The 20,722-nt window shown below is 53.2% G+C and overlaps 1 protein-coding gene across 5 annotated transcripts in view; it reads right to left on the bottom strand.

Moving 5' to 3' along the window:
• Window positions 1-7,763: 7,763 nt before the first annotated feature.
• The window catches only part of Sec14l1 (SEC14-like lipid binding 1), a 44,101-nt gene continuing 31,142 nt past the window's right edge, over window positions 7,764-20,722 (bottom strand). For 2 of the 5 annotated variants that reach the window (NM_001166506.2, NM_001363165.1), the window contains 9 exons: window positions 19,735-19,924; window positions 18,409-18,497; window positions 17,816-17,886; window positions 16,702-16,873; window positions 16,294-16,428; window positions 13,754-13,888; window positions 11,561-11,812; window positions 10,493-10,671; window positions 7,764-10,231 (listed from right to left, as the gene is read on the bottom strand). In NM_001166506.2, the coding sequence (NP_001159978.1) occupies window positions 10,126-10,231; window positions 10,493-10,671; window positions 11,561-11,812; window positions 13,754-13,888; window positions 16,294-16,428; window positions 16,702-16,873; window positions 17,816-17,886; window positions 18,409-18,497; window positions 19,735-19,924 (1,329 nt within the window). In that variant the 3' untranslated portion in view covers window positions 7,764-10,125. The remainder of the gene's footprint in view (window positions 10,232-10,492; window positions 10,672-11,560; window positions 11,813-13,753; window positions 13,889-16,293; window positions 16,429-16,701; window positions 16,874-17,815; window positions 17,887-18,408; window positions 18,498-19,734; window positions 19,925-20,722) is intronic. The other 3 variants (NM_001166507.2, NM_028777.4, XM_006534352.1) reach the window with 3 other exon arrangements.

Here is a 20,722-nt window from a genome sequence, read left to right as displayed (position 1 = left end):
TGCCTGTGAGTGTGTGCGGGCCCCTGTCCCACAGAGACCAAAAGAGAGTGTTTGACCTCTGGAGCTAGAGCACTAGGCATTTGTGAGCTGAGTGAGCTAGGTACAAGAGCCAAACTCTAGCTCCTTCAAAGTGCAGCAGGCACTCCTAACTGCCAAGCCGCACCATCTCTCCAGGCTCCTGATTTAAAAGGGAAGAGCAGAGCAGAGCAAAGCAGAGCAGAGCCCACATGCCTCTTTCAAATCTGTAGGTTGACCTCCACACAGGGCAAGCGCTCCACCTCCTGAGGAGGTGCCAGCCGAGCCCAGCTGGAGATCCATAAAGGCCACTCTCAAAGCATGCTCCTCCCCCCAGATTTTCTCTAGAAATTTCTCGGGACGCTGAAGTGTTCTAAATGGGAAATGAAAACAAACCATGTGTTCCAGGAGATGACACAGTCACACACACACACACACACACACACACACACACACCGCTCCCTGCTGAGTAAAAGCTGACACAGGATCTGTGGGGCACTCGGGTTTCTTGGTGTAGCCTTGGCTGTCCTGGAAATCATGCTGTAGACCAAGCTGGCCTCGAACTCAGAAATCTGCCTGCCTCTGCCTCCCAAGTGCTGGGATTAAAAGTTAATGTCAGCCATTTCTGACTGAAGTGGAGACTGTCGTGAGGCGAGCAGCCCAGCCGTGTTAGCTGGGGCAGGTCTGGGCTCCTACTAAGGATGCCTCCCAAGCAGGCCTGACCTCTGCTAGGATCTGTGCTGGTCTTCAGGGGTCTCTTGTCCCTCTGCCCCAGTGGGACACAGAGTGCCAAGGTCAGGAGTCCTGAGGCACTGCCTGCCTGGCTCCTGTTTTCTTCTCCTGCTATCTGAGACAGTGGGCACAGACCCCAGGCCCTCAGAGCCTCAGTTTCCCCAGTGTGCGATAGGGCTGGACTGGGCCATGAGTTCAGAGCAGGCCTGGAGAGGACTCACAGTTGGTCGGTTAGCTCATCTAATAGGCTGTGCCCTGGCAGGGGCGCTGGAGCAGCCTGGTTGAGCCAGGTAAAACTGGCAAGCAGACTGTGCAAGCGTCTTCAGATTGCAAATAAGCCTGTGCGAGATTCGGGGGGACGTGAGGAGACACTGGCCACTGACTTATAGAGTCATGGTGGGAGAGCTTCCAGGGCACAGGGCACCTTCAGGGATAGTGTGACTATAGCTGATCAGCTGACCTTGGGGTCAGTGCTGATCCAACTCAAATCCTTTCACAAATACCGTGAAGCCTCCATAAAGCAGAGATTAGTGAAGGTCCTCTGGGACTCCAGATCTGCAGTCAACAGACACGGACCTAGCCATCGCTCCCGTGGAGACAGCCCCACACACCTGAGACAACGAAAGGAAGAGGCTGAGGATCAAGTGTGTGTCTTATACAGGCAATACTGTGGGGTCCAGTGTGTGTCTTATACAGATGATGCTATGGGGTCATGTGTGTCTTATACAGACGATGCTGCAGGATCCAGTGTGTGTCTTATACAGATGATGCTGTGGGGGTCCTCTCTATGCCTCCTGCACAGTGGGAAGCAGTGGCCTCAGGAAGCCCTTCAGTCTATCCTTGGGGCTGGAGGGCGGGGGGGGGGGTGAGAAGCAAGTCATGGTTACAGAGCTCAACCCATGTCCCTGGCCAGCCTCTTCTCCCCCACCTATTGCTTGAGTCCTGGCTGGAAGCCCTGCTATGTTAGGAGTCTCACATACACAGAAGTGGAACATTAAAGGCAGACACTGAAGAACCTGATGCGTATGGACTGGGTAAGTGGGTGGCCCAGGTCCCCAGCTTCAGAGAGGTCTTGCCTTCCCCAGCTCCATTGAAGAGACTATAGACCACCAGGACAGGCCCACGGCCTGATATCCCCAGCTTTCAGCCATGCTGAAGGGTGAGGCCCGACTCCCTTCAGTCTCCAGAACCTTCTAGAAGCATCTGTCCTAGTCTCCTCTGGCATCCACACTGGGCTGGGGCCTGTGTTTCTCTGTAGAACAATGGCTCTCAACCATGCTGATGCTGAGACCCTTTGATACAGGTCCTCATGCTGTGGCGACCCCCAACGGTAGAGATATTTGCATCGCGACCTCAGAACTGTAATTTTGCTAGTTAGGGATCTTAGTGCAAATATCTGTGTTTTTTGATGGTCTTAGGCAACACTTGTGAAAGGGTCATTCGATTCCCAGATAGCTCCACAGCTGCAGGCTGAGATTTGGGGCTTTAGGAAGTACTAAGGTTATGGCCAGAGATGCAAGGATGTCCAGGCCAGAGAGAGAAGCTGCTGGCCAGACACCCTGCTCTATTCCCTGTCCTGTTTTCTCTTGTGCAGCCTGCCACTGGGCACAGTCCCCATAAAGAGGCATGGTGCTGGCCCAGGCCTGGTGATACACACCTTTACTCTCATCACTCAGCAGAACTCCCTCTGTGAGTTCAAGGCCAGCCTGGTCGACAAAGTAGGTTCCAGGACAGCCAGGGATGTTACACAGTGAAACCCTGTCTTGAATAACCAAAAAAAAAAAAAAAAAAAAAAAAAAAAATCCACTTTGTTCTTGCCCAGAGTTGAGGGGGTGGGTGGGTGGGAGGTAGGGACAGCTCAGCCTGTCTTCCGGTGGTGGCAGATATGACCAATTTGACAGCTGACACAGCTCCAGCTATGTCTTCAAAGAATTTTCTGGTATGTTAGCTGAGGTGGGAAGACTGGCCCTGAACAAACATGGTACCATCCCATGGGCGGGCCCTAGAACGCTGAAAAAGGAGAAAGCAGATTGCACACCAGCGAGCTTGTCTTTCTGCTTCCTGACTGGATGCAGATGCAAGCATGACCAGCTGCCTCACTGGCTGTGGCTCCTCACCATCACAGACTGCACCTCAAACTGTGAGCCCCTCAAACTGTGAGCCCCTCAAACTGTGAGCCCCTCAAACTATGAGCCCAAGTGAACCCTTCCTGCCTTAAGTCTTCTTTGTCAGACTTGTCACACCAAGAAAATTATACGCGCTCCCCATTGCACCTGCCACCAATCTAGATGCTGACAGGTGCTCCCACTGTCCCTCGGGGGAGGTCCAGACCTGGGCTCTGGCTGGGAGGCAGTCCAGGGGAATCACTGTCCAAGACGGTGCAGAGGAGGGGGAAATGTGAGCCTTTTAATCTTCGTTGTATCTTGGCCTGACGGCATGGGAGATCATCTGTCATACACAATCTATCAAACAAGGTTAATTCTCCCTCCTTTGCAGAGGCACTTGATGACAGTGGCTTCGGGTCATGACACAGATCCATGATAACAGACTTAGGGGAAGTTTCGTTCTGGCTCACAGTTTTGGAATACCTCCAATAGAGCCAGGACCACTTGAGCAGGCTCCCTTTGGGTGACAGACCCAGAGGCCACCCATCACAGGCATGAAGTGGCCCAGCCAGAGCAAGAGCGGCAGAGCAAGGCAGCTAGCCTGGGCTGAGATTGACTACGTGTTCGGTGATGGATGGTATGAGTTGGAGACAGCTTGGAAGGCACAGGCAGCAGCTCTGACTCCTATCTCTAGCCAGGGCACAGCGGCCGCACTGGCTCTGTGGCATTGTCTGTGAGAGCTCCTGATTGTCTCTTCCTGGTTAAACCCAAGTTCAGGGTGGGCAGCAGCCCAGTCTGCCACTGTGAAGAAAGAACAGCCATGGGCAGTGTGTGGCAGTGAGGCGCAGCTCTAACTGGGGCAGCCCATCCCCTCCGGAATAACAAAAGCGAGGGACGGCTTAGTGGCTAGATGCCTTCACCCCCAGCTCCTGCCGTGCGTTGATGTCCTTGGCATGGCCACAGTGTGTCCTGGGGACAGCTCCTGCCCACAGCACCTGTACCACAGGAGCGGGAGAGGAGAACCCTGTGTTCTCCCTTCAAGGCACACTGACCTGGCTAAAGCTGGTGACTCACAGGGACAAATCCCACCAGCCTTGTTACAGGGTAATAAAGGAAACAGGCTCTACACAAGGTGAACACACACTGTGTGCTAGAACTGCCACGTGCCAGTCAGAGCAGGGGCTGGAGAGGCATGCTTCCTAGTCACAATTAGCAGCCAGTTTGTGGTTTTGGGCTGTTTTTAAAGATGGGGTCTCACATAACCCGGGCTGGTCTCAAACTAGACATATAGGTGAGAAAGACCCTGACAGTGTGGTCCTCCTGCCTCCTTCCAAGAGCTGGGATTGCAGCTATGAGTTGTACATGGCTTTACATAGTCCTAGGGACAGAACCCATGGACGCTCTGTCCCCTGAGCCACATGCCTGGTCCCTTTCCTGTTTTAAAGAAGCGTTTGTGTGTGTCTGAAACAATTCAATCTGGGTCATTTGTTTAGACGTTAAGAAGTCTCCTCAGTTTATGAGAACTCCCTGCCCCGCAGCTCAGGGCTCCCTGTTAACCATCTAGTCCTTATTGGTGTCTGGAGAACCCTTAGCTAGCCCCTCCCTGATGTGGCTCCACACTGACTTCGGGATGAGGGGCAGAGGGAAACGTGAGTTAAAACTTCCTATCACTAGCTGAGGATGGAGGCGTACACTTTATCATCTGAGCAACTTGAGAGGCTGAGACAGGAGGACTGCTGTGAGTTTAAAGCTGGCCTGGTCTACATAGTGAGTTCCGGGCTAGTCTAAGTTAGAAGGAGACCCTGTCCCAAAACAAAACAGAAGGGGTTTTCCTACAGTTGCTTTATTATTCGATTCTGAACCCACAGTACACTCAGAGCATCACTGAACACAATGTTTGCATGTCCCTTACTGCCATTTTAGGCCGTTGTGGGTCACACCTGCCACCAAGAACCCCACCCACTTCTCTCGTCTTAGCTTTGTAGCCAGGCTGGCCACCAGCCATTCAGTGCTCCAAGCAGGCACCGGCAGCTTCTCCAGAGCCCTAGAAAGGCCCTGGGTGCGGGATTCCCATGTCAGGCCCGTGGCCAGCTTCACCGGGGCCCTTAGACCCCAAAGCCAGTTGCCGGCCATAAAGCATTCTGTTCACCTTCTCCCTGAGAAATCCTCTTTCATTTGCTCCTAGCCTGAAGCTGTCATTCACACAAGCCAAGGCTTTCTTGCTTAAACACTTAGATTGTGTGTGTGTGTGTGTGTGTGTGTGTGTGTGTGTGTGTGTGTGTTCAGGGGCCCACGTACACATCACAGAGTATGTGTGAAGGTCAGGAGTTGGAACCTCCTTCTGCTGTATGTGGCCCAGGCAAGGGACTGAGATCAGCAGGCTTGGTGGCTCAGGGGTCCTGGCTCCCATCCCTGCCCTGATGTCAGTCACGTGTCACCCTCCTCTTGGGATTCAGTTTCCCCTTGCTTTGTGCTTCCTGCTGTCAGCCTGACCGGGAGATCATTCACGCTCCCGTTTCCGAAAGTTCCGTCTCTGGGACGCTCCCATTTTATTGATTGATTATTTCAACTCCTACTGTTTCCATATTCCAGATCACTATTTAAAATCTGGGGTGGGGGTGGGGTGAGAGAGAGCCAGGCATGGTAGTGCCTTTAATCCCCAGTGGGGAGGCAAAGGCAGGAGGAGCTTGGTCAGCTTGGTCCACAAAATGAGTTCCTGGACAACAGGAGCCACACAGAGAAATCCTGTTTTAAAAGACAAATAAACAAAAATTTGGTGTGTGTGTGCATGCATGTGTGTGATTTTTTTGTTGTTGTTTTTTGTTTTTGTTTTTTCGAGACAGGGTTTCTCTGTGTAGCCCTGGCTGTCCTGGAACTCACTTTGTAGACCAGGCTGGCCTCGAACTCAGAAATCCGCCTGCCTCTGCCTCCCGAGTATTGGGATTAAAGGCGTGATGTGTGTGTGTGACTTTTGAATCAGGGTCTCATGCTGCCTCTTAACTCACAATGTAGCCAAGAATGACCTTGAACCCTCACACCCTCTTGCTTCTCCACTGCTGGGCCTGTTTTCTGCGGTGCTGTGGAGGGAACCCAGGGCTTCCAGCAGCCTAGGCCAGCCTTCTTTGGACCCACCCACAGCCCAGACCTAACATTCAGTTTTTAGTGTTGGGTCACGGCTTGGCGGATGTTACTGCATGAGCGTCCTTCGTCTTGTTTCGGTGGTACAGAGGTAAGACAATCTGTTCCCAGAGCTGCCCTGCGGCCACCCACACCCGTGGCTTCTCGGTGTGCAGCAGGTCAGGTCGGCCAGTCTGCCCTGCCCCAGATCTAACCAGCAAGACCCCGGGCTGCAGCATCTTCCAGACCACCTCTGCTTTCTCCTCGGAGTCCACACGGGTTTTGTGACCACTGGTCTGTCCAAGAGATGGTTGTTTTGGACATTCTAAGATAACTTACTGCCTAGTTTTATGGTAGAGTGATGGGCACAGGAGCTATTACTGTGGGGAAGAAAATACAGCAAACCATCACTTTAGTGTTTTGGGGCATAGGACTCAACACTCCAACTGTCGTAGGCTCAACCCTTGCTGCATTTATGTGGGGACGCCATTGCTGTCTTCCCAGAATGCCTAACTCTCCAAGTCTTTGGTTTCCAGTTTTTAAATTTTCATTTATTTGCATGTGCCTGTGTATATGCCATGCATGCGCATGGAGGACCGAGGAGAGCCTGAGGTCCCCACGGTGGAACACTGGTCCTTAGGCTTGGCGGTGAGCACCCTACCCGCTGAGCCACCCTGCCAAAGCCCTCCCTTTGCAAGCAGAACTGAGCCCAGTTGGTTTGCTTCGTGATGTTGATGAGAATAACTCTCCTGGTACTTGAGAGCTGCAGGTGCCCCAAGGTTTAGGTTTGGTCAGAATTCTCCAGGGATCTGGCATCAAAGAAAACATAGGGCTGGTGGTAATGGTGGCATACACCTGTAATACCAGCACTTGGGAGGCAGAGGCAGGATATTGAGTTTCAAGCCAGCCCAGCCTGAGGAGTGAGTTCTAGGATAGCCTGGGCTACATGCCAAAACCCTGTCAACGAAAACATGGTGTCATTCACGGTGAACGCACGTTAGCAATCTGGACTAGTTAGGGCATGCCACTCCAGGGTGGTCATATCTGAATAGTTCAGACAGAACTTTGGGTTAGATGCAATTAAGCCTTGCGTGTTCTTAGGCTGTCTCTCATTTCCAACAAAATGTGACCTTGGAGCCAAGACAGGCTTGTTTTGACCAACCTTAAGTCTTTCCTCGGGTGGCAAGTTCAGCAGGATGCGCCAGATGGGGTGTCCGGCCATATCCCAGCCTTACTGCTTGGGGCAAAAGCCCTGCAGAGTTCACATGCCAGACAACGAGGCATGCTTGGGAGTCTCTTGCTTTCTACATGATCAGACCCCCAGATGTGCCTGCCCTTCCCTTTGAGGAGGTTCTGACCTTGCACCCCGGCAAGACCGTGATGACCTTCCTCCTCCCAGACCTGTGCCCGGCTGTCCCGGGCTCTGTTGCCTTGCAGACCCCAGAAACAAGAGAGCCAAGATGAGGTCACTCTAGCCTCCCCAGGTCCACACCTGCTTACTGTCTTGAATTCCAGAGTCACCTGCTTGGAGAAATCTATTTTACTATTAAGTAATACAATGATACCGAGAGCCAGGCTGTGAGGCGGGGTTTTGGCATGTAGCCCAGGCTATCCTAGAACTCACTCTGCAGCACATGTCTGATGTGCTGATCTGCACAGCAGGCCTTCGAGAGGCACAGGGTGACTGCTGGCCATCCACTCAGCCGCTTGGCCTCCCCTTGCCTTTAGGCACGGGCAGCTTCTCCTCTCAATCTCTATTCTTCCTTGGGGCCTCCCAAGAAGAAAAGGACACTCTTCTTAAACAGTTCACATTTATTATTGTAACAATAAAAAAATCTTTTAAAGACTATCAGTATTGTATTACCAAGAGTGAGGTAATATGTTTACAAAACATTTACAGAATCTGATATGCAAAGAATGGATTCAGGAAGGAGAATGGGTTAAGACACTAGAAACAGGGAGAGCCCAGAGTGGAGGGAGCAGCATTTTAGGAGGTGCTGGGCACTGGGAGGAGCAGCCCCGTGTGCGAGCCACACGGTCACCTCGTAGCCAGCCTCCCCTTACAGGGCAGCCAGTGCCCTGTGGCTCGGGGAAGCTGAGGGCCTGTGAGTGTGCAGTTGTGTGCTTTGAGCTCTTAAAGATGCTCTCAGCTCTGGGGGGTTCAACAGTGCCTCTTCGGCATGGACTTAAGGGGAACAGCTCTTCAGCCTGGGACATGGCTGCGACTCAGATAGGTCTACAAACATCTCTGGGCACATGTGGGCTGTCGAGTGAAGCGCTTTCTTGGAGGATGTCAGCAAAATCGCCATCTGGGACATGGAGAAAGGGAGAGGGGAAGGGAGAGAGAAGAGAGAAAGAGCAGGGGCATCTTCAGGTCCTTTCACTCGGAGCTGGGAAGCCCTGACTGGAAGCAGCATGGACGCGGTAGCTACAGCCCTGCTGTGCTGTGTACAAGCGCTCCCACAGACAGGAAAGGCATGGCAGTGGGCCAGAAAGGCCACCAAACAGAGGCTCAAGCACGGCTCAGGGTGCCAGGAGCCAGGGGGCTCATCGGCCAAGCCAGGCTGCTGTGTCGGCTCTCCTCATGCTTGCTGACATGCCACAGCCTCTCCATAGCTCTCACCGCACAGCCAGCCACCCAGAGCCTCAGAGCAGCGTCTACACAGGCATCCACTCCCGCCATACACTCTCATGGCCACTCGGATTTGGCACACATCTTTAGACACTGTTACCACACACACACAAGTAGATCCTGGGCCCCCCTCCTCTGGAGATCAGCCACCTGCAACTTCTAGACAGTTCGCTAAGAAGCATGCTTTCCCCATAAAAGCCGTAAAGCAAGGATCTGCTCCAACAGCAGGCTCTGGGGAGTCAAGATCAGGGGAAAAAAAAGAAAGAAGAAAAAAGGCAAACTAGCCCCAGCCTCTGACCTGCTTCTATGAAACGCAGAAGAACAAGTGCAGATCTGCAGCCCCTCCCCAGCTACACCCCACTCCCTCATGCACACACACAACACCTACACACATACCCAGCATCCACCCACATGCCGAAGGCCACTGCAAGCCATGCACCCCCCTGGAGAGCATTGCTAGAGTTTGCACTGCCACACTTCTAAAGGCAAGTGTGACCTACTGCTTCCAAACACCCTGCTGAGAGCTGAGGACCCTGGGTGCTAGGACTGAGGATCCTGGGTGCTAGGAAGACTGAGGACTCTGGGTGCTGCTGGGAGGACTGAGTACCCTGGGTGCTAAGGGCTGAGAACCCTGGGTTTTGGGAGGACTGAGTACCCTGGGTGCTAAGGGCTGAGAACCCTGGGTTTTGGGAGGACTGAGGACCCTGGGTTCTGAGAGGACTGAGGACCCTGGGTGCTACGGGCACAGAGCCGCCTCCTGCAGAAGGAAAGGCAGCACTCAGCAGAGGGAAAGAATCCTCCCCATCCCCTCCACCAAGTTCACGGACAGAAAAATTTTGCTCTGAAAAATATCAAAAGATTTGAAGAGGAGGAAAGAGAAAGCAATGTTTAATGATGGCGGTGTTGTCAGGATTCACGAGGAGCCCTGGCAGCCCCTCCTGGGCTGCAGTGTCTGCTCGGGATCAGGCTGGCTCTGACCCAGCACTGGGTGCTCCTCAGGCTGCCAAGTCCTTAGCGGAAAGGGACCTCAAGAGCTGTTCTGGATCCACAGGCCACCTCCACTAACAGGGAGCCGAGAGGACTCCGCTGCAGCTTAAGGGCTGCCTGCTGCAGCTTCGGTTCCGTGGAGGAGGAGGTGGCGAGTCTCTGCAGGGTGTCACACAAGTCATTCACTAGTGGACAAGGTGGAGTTTGTTGGTAACATTTTTTGCATCGACAACTGAGACCAGTCAGTCTCTTACTGTAGATAAACTACTTTTCTTTCGAGAGCCCTTGTGCTCTGGTTTGATTTTGTGCACGCTGTATACAAAATCTATGGCTATTGAGTTAAAGTTAGGGGTAGAGTTAAAACTACCTCTCAGGATGGTCTGGGGACCAGGTGACTAGTGACCATCTGCAGATCTAGCTGCTATCTAGAGGGAGGAGTCTGCACATCCAGGGGTGGGCGGAGTCTGCACATCCTGGGGTGGGCGGAGCACAGCAGCCGGGGCGCCCGCCCTCCGCGCAGGCGCAGGCTTCGCGGCACTACCTGGAAATCATGGAGCTGGATTGCGACTGGCTGGAGGAGGTGGTGGCGGCACTGAGCTGTGAGAACCCGCTGTGGCTAGATTCCAGGCTGGTCATGGAGCCTCTGCAGATGTAATCAACAAAGAACCAGGAGTGAGGAGCTGCTCTGAGCCGCCCCAAGCGAGCATCTCTATCTGCTCCCCCCCCCCCCCCCTCCGTCGGCCCTTGTAAAGTTGGGACAGGACATGAGAATCAATGGAGGAATCCGTAGTTTGCCCCTCGGGTGACACTGCACTTAGCAAGTGCTACACTCCCTTTCCTATGGAGAGCTGCAGGCAGTGAACAAGTAGTCCCTGCTGCCAGAGCCTCCCTCTCAGGCACAAACCTGAAATCTTCAGAGCCGATCACTTCTGTGTAGTACATGACTTTGCACTTGTGGGAGGAGACCTGCAGGGAGGCCAGCACGTCGTCCACTCGGGGTAGGTTGGTGGCAGCACATGCTGGCATGGTGTGGAATTTCCACTGTAGGATGTAGAAGCCTGGCCACCTGGTCACATGGGACCCCTGCAACAGTGAACAGCAGCAACTCAGGACATTCCACCAAGGGGAGGGGTGTCCTGAGCCAACAGCCTAATGATGGATGCCCTTCCACCCACTGAGGCAGCCTATGCGATGGTCTGTCAGGTGTTAGGAAGGCAGCATGCACCTTGTCTACCACCCTCAGCAACCTGCAACCTCTAGAGAGTACCAGGCTGAAAGTGCCTGGCCAGGTGGGAGCTGTCAGAAGGGCCTGTCTCTCTGACAGAGACAGCTAGGTCAGGGAACAGCTTCTCTGCCACTCCTGTCACCTTCCTAGCACACAGGGGCAATCTGTTCCAATGACTTCTTCCATTCTGGTTTAATGATTCAGAGGCAGAGCCAGCTTTTACGATGGGAAGACTCCCTTTACACTGCATCACAGACCGCATGCACTGGCAGCTGGCTTCTGAAAACCTCAGCTGGAGGACAGCGGGCAGCCACTGTGTGGTCAGAGGCATTGCAGGAGGAAAAGAAGTAAGTGGGCATTCAGTGCCAGAGGTGAGCCAGCACCAGCATACAGAGAGAGCCACAGGGCCAACAGGAACCCTCGCAGTATAGAGATGTCATGGGTTTTAGCAAGAGCTGACAGTGCCCTCTGCACGTTCCCCTCTTGCTTCTGTCTGTGTGACTTCCCTCTGGAGGCAAAGCCTAGTTCCCTGTCACCTGGCACTTGGGTGCATGTGCACTTCTGGGGAAACCCACACTTTACTAAGGTCTCGTGCCTCTCCTTCCTCTGTGCCCTGGGGCATCCTGAGTCTTTCTGGCACTAGGCAGACCACCTGTGCCATTCTGGTGGCAGAAGCCACATGGGCTAGAGGGCCAGCTACCGCCTTCTCAGGACAGAGTCTGCAGCAGTGCTGGCTGGCAGGCTTACCTGCACGCTCTCTCCTTCTTTGCAGATTAGAGGAGACTCCACCATGCTATAGTCCCGGCCCAGCTGCCAGACTTTGTCTATCAGCTGCACGTTGTTGCCTCCTGGGGAAGTGATGCTGTGAGCCCCTAGCGAGTCCTTCTTGGGTGGCTGGGGAGACCTCTTGGAGTGATAAATGTTAAAGACGATGTCCCCTTTGCACACATCAAAATCCCAGGTGATCACTGAGGAGGCGTCCACAATCTGAATGAGAATCTGGAGAAAGAGATCCGCTCAGCAACCAATCTGAGGCACGGGGCCTGGCAGCGAGCGCTGGGGCAGGAATGGGCTCTCTGGGGGCTCTCTGGCTCAGATGTGTGAGCTGGCAGAGAGTAGGAGAGATCACATGGGCGCGTCTCTTCGCCACAGGTCACTCAGTCATCTAGATGCCCACCTGCCAACGTATCCAGCACTCTATCAAGCAGTGTTCCTGACCGCTAGCAACCGGAGAGCCTCCTTACTTCCCAACAAATCAAAAAAGCATGGACGGGAGACTCAGTGAACTGCCTCAGGCTGGGAGCACCAAGGCGGCAAACTGAAGGGTGGGCAGAGTGCAGAGTGCAGTGCTAGCTGCCACACAAGGTGCTGAGGGGAACGGACGCACACAAGTGGGTGGTGAGATCAGCTGTGACCTGGGGTGACTGCCAGGGATGCAGAGTGTCAATCCCAAACCTGGAATTTATCCTGAATCACCTCAAGTGTCCAAGAGGGACAGAGCAGGCCTGTGAGGAGGGTGTGTGTGTGAGGAGGGGGTGTGTGTGAGGAGGGTGTGTGTGTGAGGAGGGTGTGTGTGAGGAGGGTGTATGTGTAAGGAAGGTGTGTGTGTGAGGAGGGTGTGAGGCCGCACTGCAGGAGTGGCTGTGCAGTCCACTGCCTTGTCTCCCCTAACCCTTCCATGACCTCTGAAGGGCGTAACAGCAGATCCAAGAGCCACAATGGCCCCTCTCAGAGCAGGAGGTGCACTAAAGGATGGATGCAGTACGCTCCCTTCATCAGAGCAGCTCCCCACAGGCAGGCCTGGCCAGGACCTTGGCCCCTGTGCTGACAGACCTGGGACTCCGACATCAGCCTCTAGCCTGGGCAGCACTGCCTCTGCTGGGCACTTTACTTATCCCTCAAGGCAGAATGTCGCTTTCACTGTTCCAACAATGACTCACAGGAAACACGACAAGCCCTGAGCCTTGCAACAAGATAAATCTGACAGCTGCCTAATAAACAGTGAGCCAGGGCCCCTCCACCGCAGCCTACCTAAAGGCCCCTACATAAGGAATGAAGGAGAGTGAGTCTTGGGACAAAGGTCCAAGGTTCCCTGCACTGGACTGGACAATGAGGGAGGGAGGGAGGGAGGGAGGGAGGGAGGGAGGGAGGGAGGGAGGGAGGCAGGCAGGCAGGCAGGCAGGCAGGCAGGCAGGCAGGCACACAGGACCTGTACCTGTCTGTTCTCAGCATAGCCCCAGGCCCACTCTTCAGCCTGCCTCTATGTACCTGCAGCTCTTGGGGGAGACACACCAGTTATGGAAATTGCAGGCAGCTGAACCCGGGTTGCCACTGCAGAAAGTCATCCAGGAGCCAGCCGCACTGACGGACGGACCCATTCTGTCTAAAGCACTGCCTCCCACCAGGAACACTGAGCAACACAGCTGCCCCAGAGCAGAGCAAGGCAAAGGGTGAGCCAGCAATGTCACGCCACATGGACAGGCTAGAGGACGCATCAAACAAGGCCACTGCAGCTGCTGCACCTGCCACCACACCCAGGTCGGCAGAAGGGAAACAAGAGGGCTCAGCTCTCCTCCTTCCACCAGACCAACAAACAGCAGCAAAGACAGAAACACAAATGACCAGACGGGTGGGTGAAACGTGTTCCATAAAGCCATCCAACTAAATGCAGGAACGGGAAACACCCCTCCCCAGCAAGCCACACTCTGGGTCAGGTCCAGGGAACAGCGTCAATGGGCTAATCTGCTTTCAAAATGCTCTGGGCAGACAGGTGTCCTTCCGAGGCAGCGCTACCCTTCGGTGTTGCCACTGACTGACATCAGTACCAACTAAACCTAAAGAACAAAACCAGAAAAAGAAGCCAAGGACCCAGAGGGAAGCCCTGCATGCCAGGTGGTGGTGAGGGTGTCTCTCCCATGGAAGAGGCTGCAAGGTGGGCACCTCATGTGGAGCTCCTTTGAACACGCTGGCAGACTGGTAGATGGTCTCCGTCCAGAGCTTCAGGTCTTCATTTTCCAGCTCCTCTGCAGTCCTGTACAAGGATTTGGGGACCAATCCACCCTCTGGCACGTCACACTAGAAAGGCAAACACGGCCGTGAGAGCTGCGCAAAGGCCAGACCGCCGCTCACCCCATACCCACCTCCTGGAGTAGCTGAGAAGACAGAACACTGGCAACGTTATCAAACAGTCTGCAGTACTTAGCAAAGTATTTGTAAAGCCCACTTAAACACACGTGTTTTCACTCTGAATAAATGAGAACAAGCTGAGGCTGGTTTACCACAGGATTCACACTAATAACCATGAGATACGGAGCTCAATTACTAAGATGATCTACAAGAGAATTAACAGAACTCATCCGGCCCTGCAGGACAGTCAGTCCATTCGCTTTATTCCTTAGCCACAGAAACTACCATCTCTCTGTGGGTGCAGTCCAGCAGCACAGGGCTGCCCAAAATGCACAAGGCTCTCAGTTTTATCAGCACCAGAAAAAAAGAAGGAAGAAATTATAACCAAGATAAAATAAAGCAAACTTCCGATGTAACCCAGGCCTAACGATTAATGAATCAGCTGAAGGTTAACAAGGGACTATTTCTTTTGAATTTACTTGAAAAAGCTACGCTGAATTAGAATTTATTCTTACTATACATTTTCTAATTGACCTAAATAAAACAAACTCACCTTCAGGTGCATAAAATCTAATTACTCCCTAGATTATCAACCCAGAAGCCACTCCACAGAAAGGAAGATTACAGCCCTCAGCCTGTAGCACAGCACCATGTCCCTGCAGTCACTAGAGTCACAAACACTGGCATGGAACAGGCTTGCCACTGAAGCCTGCAATCAGCACTCAGAGTACAGAGACTGTACAGAGGGCTGTGAGTTCAGGGCCAGCCTGGCTACATACTGAGACTGCGTCTGTCTCAAGGAAGACAGACCAACCAACCAACCAACCAACCAATACCAGGCTGGCCGGGAAGTTCCACGAGTGTGGAACAGCCCTGAGAAGGCCTCCTCTTTTTTTTTTTTTTTTTTGGTTTTTCAAGACAGGGTTTCTCTGTGTAGCCCTGGCTGTCCTGGAACTCACTCTGTAGACCAGGCTGGCCTCGAACTCAGAAATCCGCCTACCTCTGCCTCCCGAGTGCTGGGATTAAAGGCGTGCGCCACCACGCCCGGCCAAGAGAAGGCCTCCTCTTGACTCTGAGCCATCAGAACATTGGCAGACACCAACAGAAGACACGAGGAACAGTTGTGAGTCCTTCCTTCCCTGAGTTTTTGTCATAACTGCCTGGGATGCGCGTTTCCCCTTGACAGCAGGCAAGGGTGCCACAGCCCACCTGTGTGCTAACCTTGCTCCTGATCACTTGCTCCCTGTACTGCGATGGCATCTTCAATGTCCTCATTGAAATCAAGCCCACCTCTTCTGATTTCTAAATTCCTCCAGCCACTTGGAAAAAAAAAATCACACTGAAAGCTCATTGCCGAGCCCAGCACACACCCCTCAGAAGACCAACAGTACCATCAACTGCGACTAGACAGCCTGCTAAGGACCTTGACTCCCTGCTGCTTGCACTCCTACTATGTGCTGTGGGCCTCCAGTCCCTGAATCCTCCTGTCAAGCCGCTAGGCACGAGCCTGCATGTCCCAGCATCAGACTCCTGCACCGCAGTACAGGGTCTGCAAGCAGAGAGCGCTGGCTACCTATCCACCACCTCACTTCTTAACCCAAGCCTACAAACAGAGAAGCCCCTCTTTGGCTTTCCAACTTTGAACATTGCGTCTGTTTACTTAAGTCTAGGAGAAATCTGCCTTGGAGACAAGTGTCCTTAAAAATGAAGTGTAGGTCACAGGACTGTGAGGCCCTGCTCTGGACCCCTAGCACCTCTGTAAATGCTGAGTGGGCAGAGAGTCTACCTGTAATTCCACTTCATGAGACCCAGAGGGAGGGATCCTGGAGCAAGCTGGCTACGTGGACTTACCTCATTAGTGAGTCCTGGGTTCAAATGAGAGACTTTGCCCCAAATAACAAGATAGAGACCAACAGAGTCAACCTTGGTCCTATACACTTACACACATGCATGCATGCACACATGTATGCACACTCATGTGCATAGACACACACACACACACACACCACACATGCGTATACACGAAAACGCACACATGTGCACCCGCCCCCCCAGAATCATGTAAAAAGCCGTAGTTGTGAAACGTGTAACTCCTGATGCAGTGAGTGTGAGATGTGAGTCACACAATGCTGTGTGAATAAAGAAAGCTGTGCTTCGCTCGGCCCATAACAAATCCTCCCAAGTGTTAATGCAAATGTACACCATCAACAAAGTCCCCAGGGGCTCAGCCACGTCAGCCCAGGGCCCACATGTGGGATCTGATGAAATAAAGCCAGCAGCCCAACCAACGGGTCAGAAACCCTTTTGTGCAAACCATGCTGCAGTGCCGTGTGCACCTTCTCGCCCATACATACCATGCACTCCCCACTCAGGAAATCGGGAATAATCTCTTTATCGATGTAATCCAGCAGGCCTCCTGGGCCCTGGTAGTCATTTCCTGCATAAATGAGGAACTTCCTTCTGGTGTTGTCATCAATAAATGGACTAACCTGCAAGTGAGCAGACACAAGAGTAACTTCATCTGGGGAGCTGTGAGCTTCAGAGACTAAGCCTGCGTGTGACACCATGTGTGGGTGAGGTGACAGGTGACAGCTATCATATGCTCTGTGAGTCTGTCTGAGCACTGAGGCCTCAGGAAAACCCTGCTCTATCTCCCACTTTGTATCTATGTGTTTATCTGCTTTCTCCTGCTCAGCTGAGACTGCAGTGGGAGATGTGAACTGAGTAAGCCCTGCTGGCTACAGAACAACATCTAAACCCACCAGCGTCCAGAGGACAGGGAAGACCCTGGGGGCTCGGAGGATGAGGAGGCGGCCCAGCGTCTCCGGGTAGTTGGCCTCCACCACCTCGATGATGCGCAGCAAGGCTTTGACCCCTGGTCTCCACAGATGGCGCATGTTCAGTCCTTCAAGGTCCACCAAGCAGGTCCACGAGCTACAAGTTATATGAAGACATGTGTTTTTTTTTTCTTTAAATGGATTTAATTTTCTTCTTTTGATATAAAAGTCATTTACAGCCATTCCCAAATTAAAGTGCTATAACCCCTTATTTATATCTATGTGTATGAAATACAGAGGCTCAGGAGAATAGGAACAACACCTGAAGTACAAGATGAAGTCCAGACAGACTACAAACTGCTGAAATCCCAGTGCTCAGGAGTTCAAGGACAGCCTGGGCTAATGAGCCCCTAGCTCTGAAACTCCAACTACACAACTAAAGAGCCCCTCAGACCTGCTCAGTGCTGAGCAGGCTGGCGCTACCTCCCTGACCTGTTGCCAAAGCAGACAGCAGGCATTGATGGCCTCAGGTGTGAGCCGCGGTAACTGCGATACCCACAGGCCTAGCACGGCCTCAGGAGCCAGCAGGACAAGCAGCTGTGAGCACGGGCCCTGCACACCCTGGCCTGGCATAATCAATGCTTTTCAGCCTGAGTCGTGGCCCACTTTCTTTGACACGGGGTCTCTGGTGACTTAGGCTGGCCTTGAACCCTGCGTCATGACGATGACCTTGAGCTCTTCCTCCTCCTGTCTCTGTCTCTCAAGCGTGGGAATTACAGCCTGAGCCACTGTGCCTGGCTTTTCTTTTCTAAAAGGTTTTCTCTGGCCATTTCACAACAGCATTCCACAATTAGAAAAGAACTGGGGGTTGGGGGAGTGAAACAAAGCCCACAGGAATTCACTTGCAGTCTGGCTCCCAGGGCCATGCAGACTGGTAGGTACATCAGGCTGACAACCCTGCCATTGACCGCAGCACTTGCTTTTTAACCTTCTAGAACGTGTGGTAAACGGTACCATCAGGCTGTGGGGCCAAGAGCAACGGAAGGAAGTTGATTTAGCTCCTGTTCTTTACATGCTGGAGAGAGCCAAGGCCACCCACCTGATTGGCCGGCCGAAGACCTTGGTGTTTTCCTCGCATCGTCTCAGGCCTTCTTCGTTTATGGAAAGAACCTGTAAGCAAAGGCCGTGACGGCAAGGGTCAGTCCCAGAAGGCAAAGGTGACATCAGACTCCACAGAGGGGAATTAAGGCAAGATGACAGGTGCACGTGGGACCTCAAGCACTGTCCTCACACCCCACACGGCAACAACAAACATTTCCCTTGCAGAGAATAGACAGGAGCAGCCACAGCAGACAAAGCAGGTGGCCCTAAGAAAGTGGCAGTTCAAGTCACCTGGGCACTGATTGATATGGGGGTGTTTGCAGAACAGGCTCGTTTGGGATAGTAGGAGGGGGAGAGAGAGAGTCTGAGCATGCTCGAGTGCATGTATATGTGTGTGTGCACGTGCGTTTAAGCGTGCGTGTGTGTGTGTGTGTGTGTGTGTGTCCCCTCCTAAGAAGCCCTTATGTAGAGCACATCTCCCCAAGTGTGGAGAGCTGTACATTTGTCTGAGTAGCCCGCTGTGGTGCCTAGTCCTGCTAGCAACAAAAACAAGGCCAGCCTCCAGCCTTGCACTCCCAGCTGAGCACGTACGTATCGCAGTAGGGCCTCCTCTCCGAGAGCTCGCACCAAGCCTTTGGTGTCCATCTGGCCCAGCCTAAGCACATACAGCGGCCGTCCATCTGCAAGTGAAGGCAAGGAGGAAGCTGTGGTGAGTGGCAGGACAGATCTCTAAGAGCCCTCATAAGAGGCTAAGGACGCAGCTCTGTGCAGAAGACCCCTTGACTGTGACACCTTGGGTTTGGACGCTCCCCTGTGCTTGAGATACACATAGGGTTCTGGCCTACTCTGAGGAAGACTGGCTTCTGTGTCAGGATGGTCTGGTAGGGCAGCACCTTCACAGATACAAAAGCTATCAGCTGACAGCAAGCCACGGGCCCCGGGGCTCCAGCTGTTGACGGGCCACGCCGAGGGGGACTGAAGTGGGGTGCAGCCTGTCTGGCTCCCCAGCCTGTTTGAACATGGGTGCTGCTAAGCTCAGTGCTCACTACAGGGGACATCATTTCTATGAGTACACAGTTTTGGTTGTTTAATTCTAAAACAATTTTCCCATACATTATTTAAAAATTATTGTCAAGCTCTTTAAAAAGCCAGCCTTCCTCCCCAAGGATGTACATTGGAAACCCTCAAGTCCCACAGCCAGCGCTGCCGCCCGGCTCACTGTAGAGCCTGTGATGACCCCACCCAAATAGAGAGGCTCTTGGCCCAGAGCACCTCCTGCAGAAGTGGCCCCGGACCCTGGCCAGGCTGGAGAGGTAGCACCGAGATCAGCCTCCTCAGCACACCAATCTGCTGTGCCTGGGACTCTCGGCTGCCTCCTGCAGAACTCCCCGCTGAAGCCCAGGACCTCACTGTGGAGTTCTGGCTGGCTTACAACTTGCTAGGTAGATGAGGCCAACCTTGACCTTACAGAAACCCCCTCCCTCTGCTCAAGGGGTGGAGTAAAAACATTAGCCAAACACTGGCTCTTCTGACGGTTAGTAAAACCCACTTGTCAATCTTCTGTTTGACACAGTCTCATCTATAACTCTAGCTCTATTATCCAGAATGGCTTCAAGATCCACCTGTCTCCTAAATGCTGATTAGAGAAATGAGCTAACACAGCAGGTCTGTCAATATCTTACTACACACTCACTTTAGCACACACTCAGTGTTAGCACACACTCAGTGTTTTCTCAACAAGGCTTAAAACAGAAGACAAGGCACTTGTTCCCGGTCCCATGCCTGGCTGCTCAGTCTTGGGTGTGAATGGGAGTCAAGGGTCTCGACAGCCAGTCACGTGGTGGGAAGGCCCCGCCCACTGTCACTGCAGGGCTTCAGACAGCGTGCAGCGCTGTGAGCATGCTCAGGTTCACCTACCTTTGTCATGGTGATGCCAGCCCCCAGCGTAGTAGTCCAGAAGGACCTGGGGCGGAGTCCAAGTGTCCAGGATGTAATCCACCTGGTGCTGCTTCCGCCAGGTTAGAGACTGGCACATGATCTCTCTGGCCTTGTCAATATTAAAATCCCGGGCACGCAGGAACCGAAGGATATGCTCGTCCTTTGGGATCTAGGAGAACAAAGGCTTTAAGGGACCTGGAGTGGCTGGGCAAGAGGTCAAACCCTGACCTAACCCGGCCAACAGTGAGCTGCACTGATCATGTCGCTGAGAGGCCATGCTCCTAGGCTGGCGCACTGTGGGGCACAGCGCTGTAGTCTCCCCTCCCCCAGCGCTTTCCCATGCACGAGGCCCAGGGTCCATCCCTTGCCAGAAAACTCGCCCCAGGAGTCATTTTAATAAAGCTACAATAATGTGGAGAACGGTGTTCACAAAGCTAAAACCTACGAGTGCTGGGATAACAATCCCGACCGCTCTGTTTTCACCCCAGCCAAGTCTGGTCTGGAGGAGGCAGGCAAACTGGTCTCTGTGTTTGGCTATTTTGGAGACAGGGTGTCACTATGAAGCTCTGGAGAGAACTCACTAGGTAGACCTGCTGCCTCTGCCTTAACTAAGGGCAGACAGACACCACCACACCTGGCTGCAAACAGACTTAAACTTCCCGCCTCAGTCCTACACCCTGGCAGCAAGTTCGTTTTTCGGCACACAGTACACTTCAGATGCTGGTGTGGACACGATGGTGGTGCTACACACCAGACTATTCTCTAGGATCCACTGCCGTCAATCCACAGGAAGCTTGCCCGAGTGAAGAACAGAGCTGGGGCTGTGTTCCCAACCTGCTCTGGGCCAGGTATCTCCCTCAGGGCCACACACCCAGGAATGAGGGCAGTGAGGGCTTCAGGAGAGCAGGAAGTGAGTGGGAGCCATGCCTCTCAGGCCCCTCCGGGCCGTCTGAGGTGAAGCAGTACT

The sequence above is a fragment of the Mus musculus genome, chromosome 11 (assembly GCF_000001635.26).
Source record: "Mus musculus strain C57BL/6J chromosome 11, GRCm38.p6 C57BL/6J".
In the NCBI taxonomy this organism is placed as follows: domain Eukaryota; kingdom Metazoa; phylum Chordata; class Mammalia; order Rodentia; family Muridae; genus Mus; species Mus musculus.
Note: the sequence above shows the minus strand (reverse complement) of the source record. Positions and strands in the feature narration are given on the sequence as shown.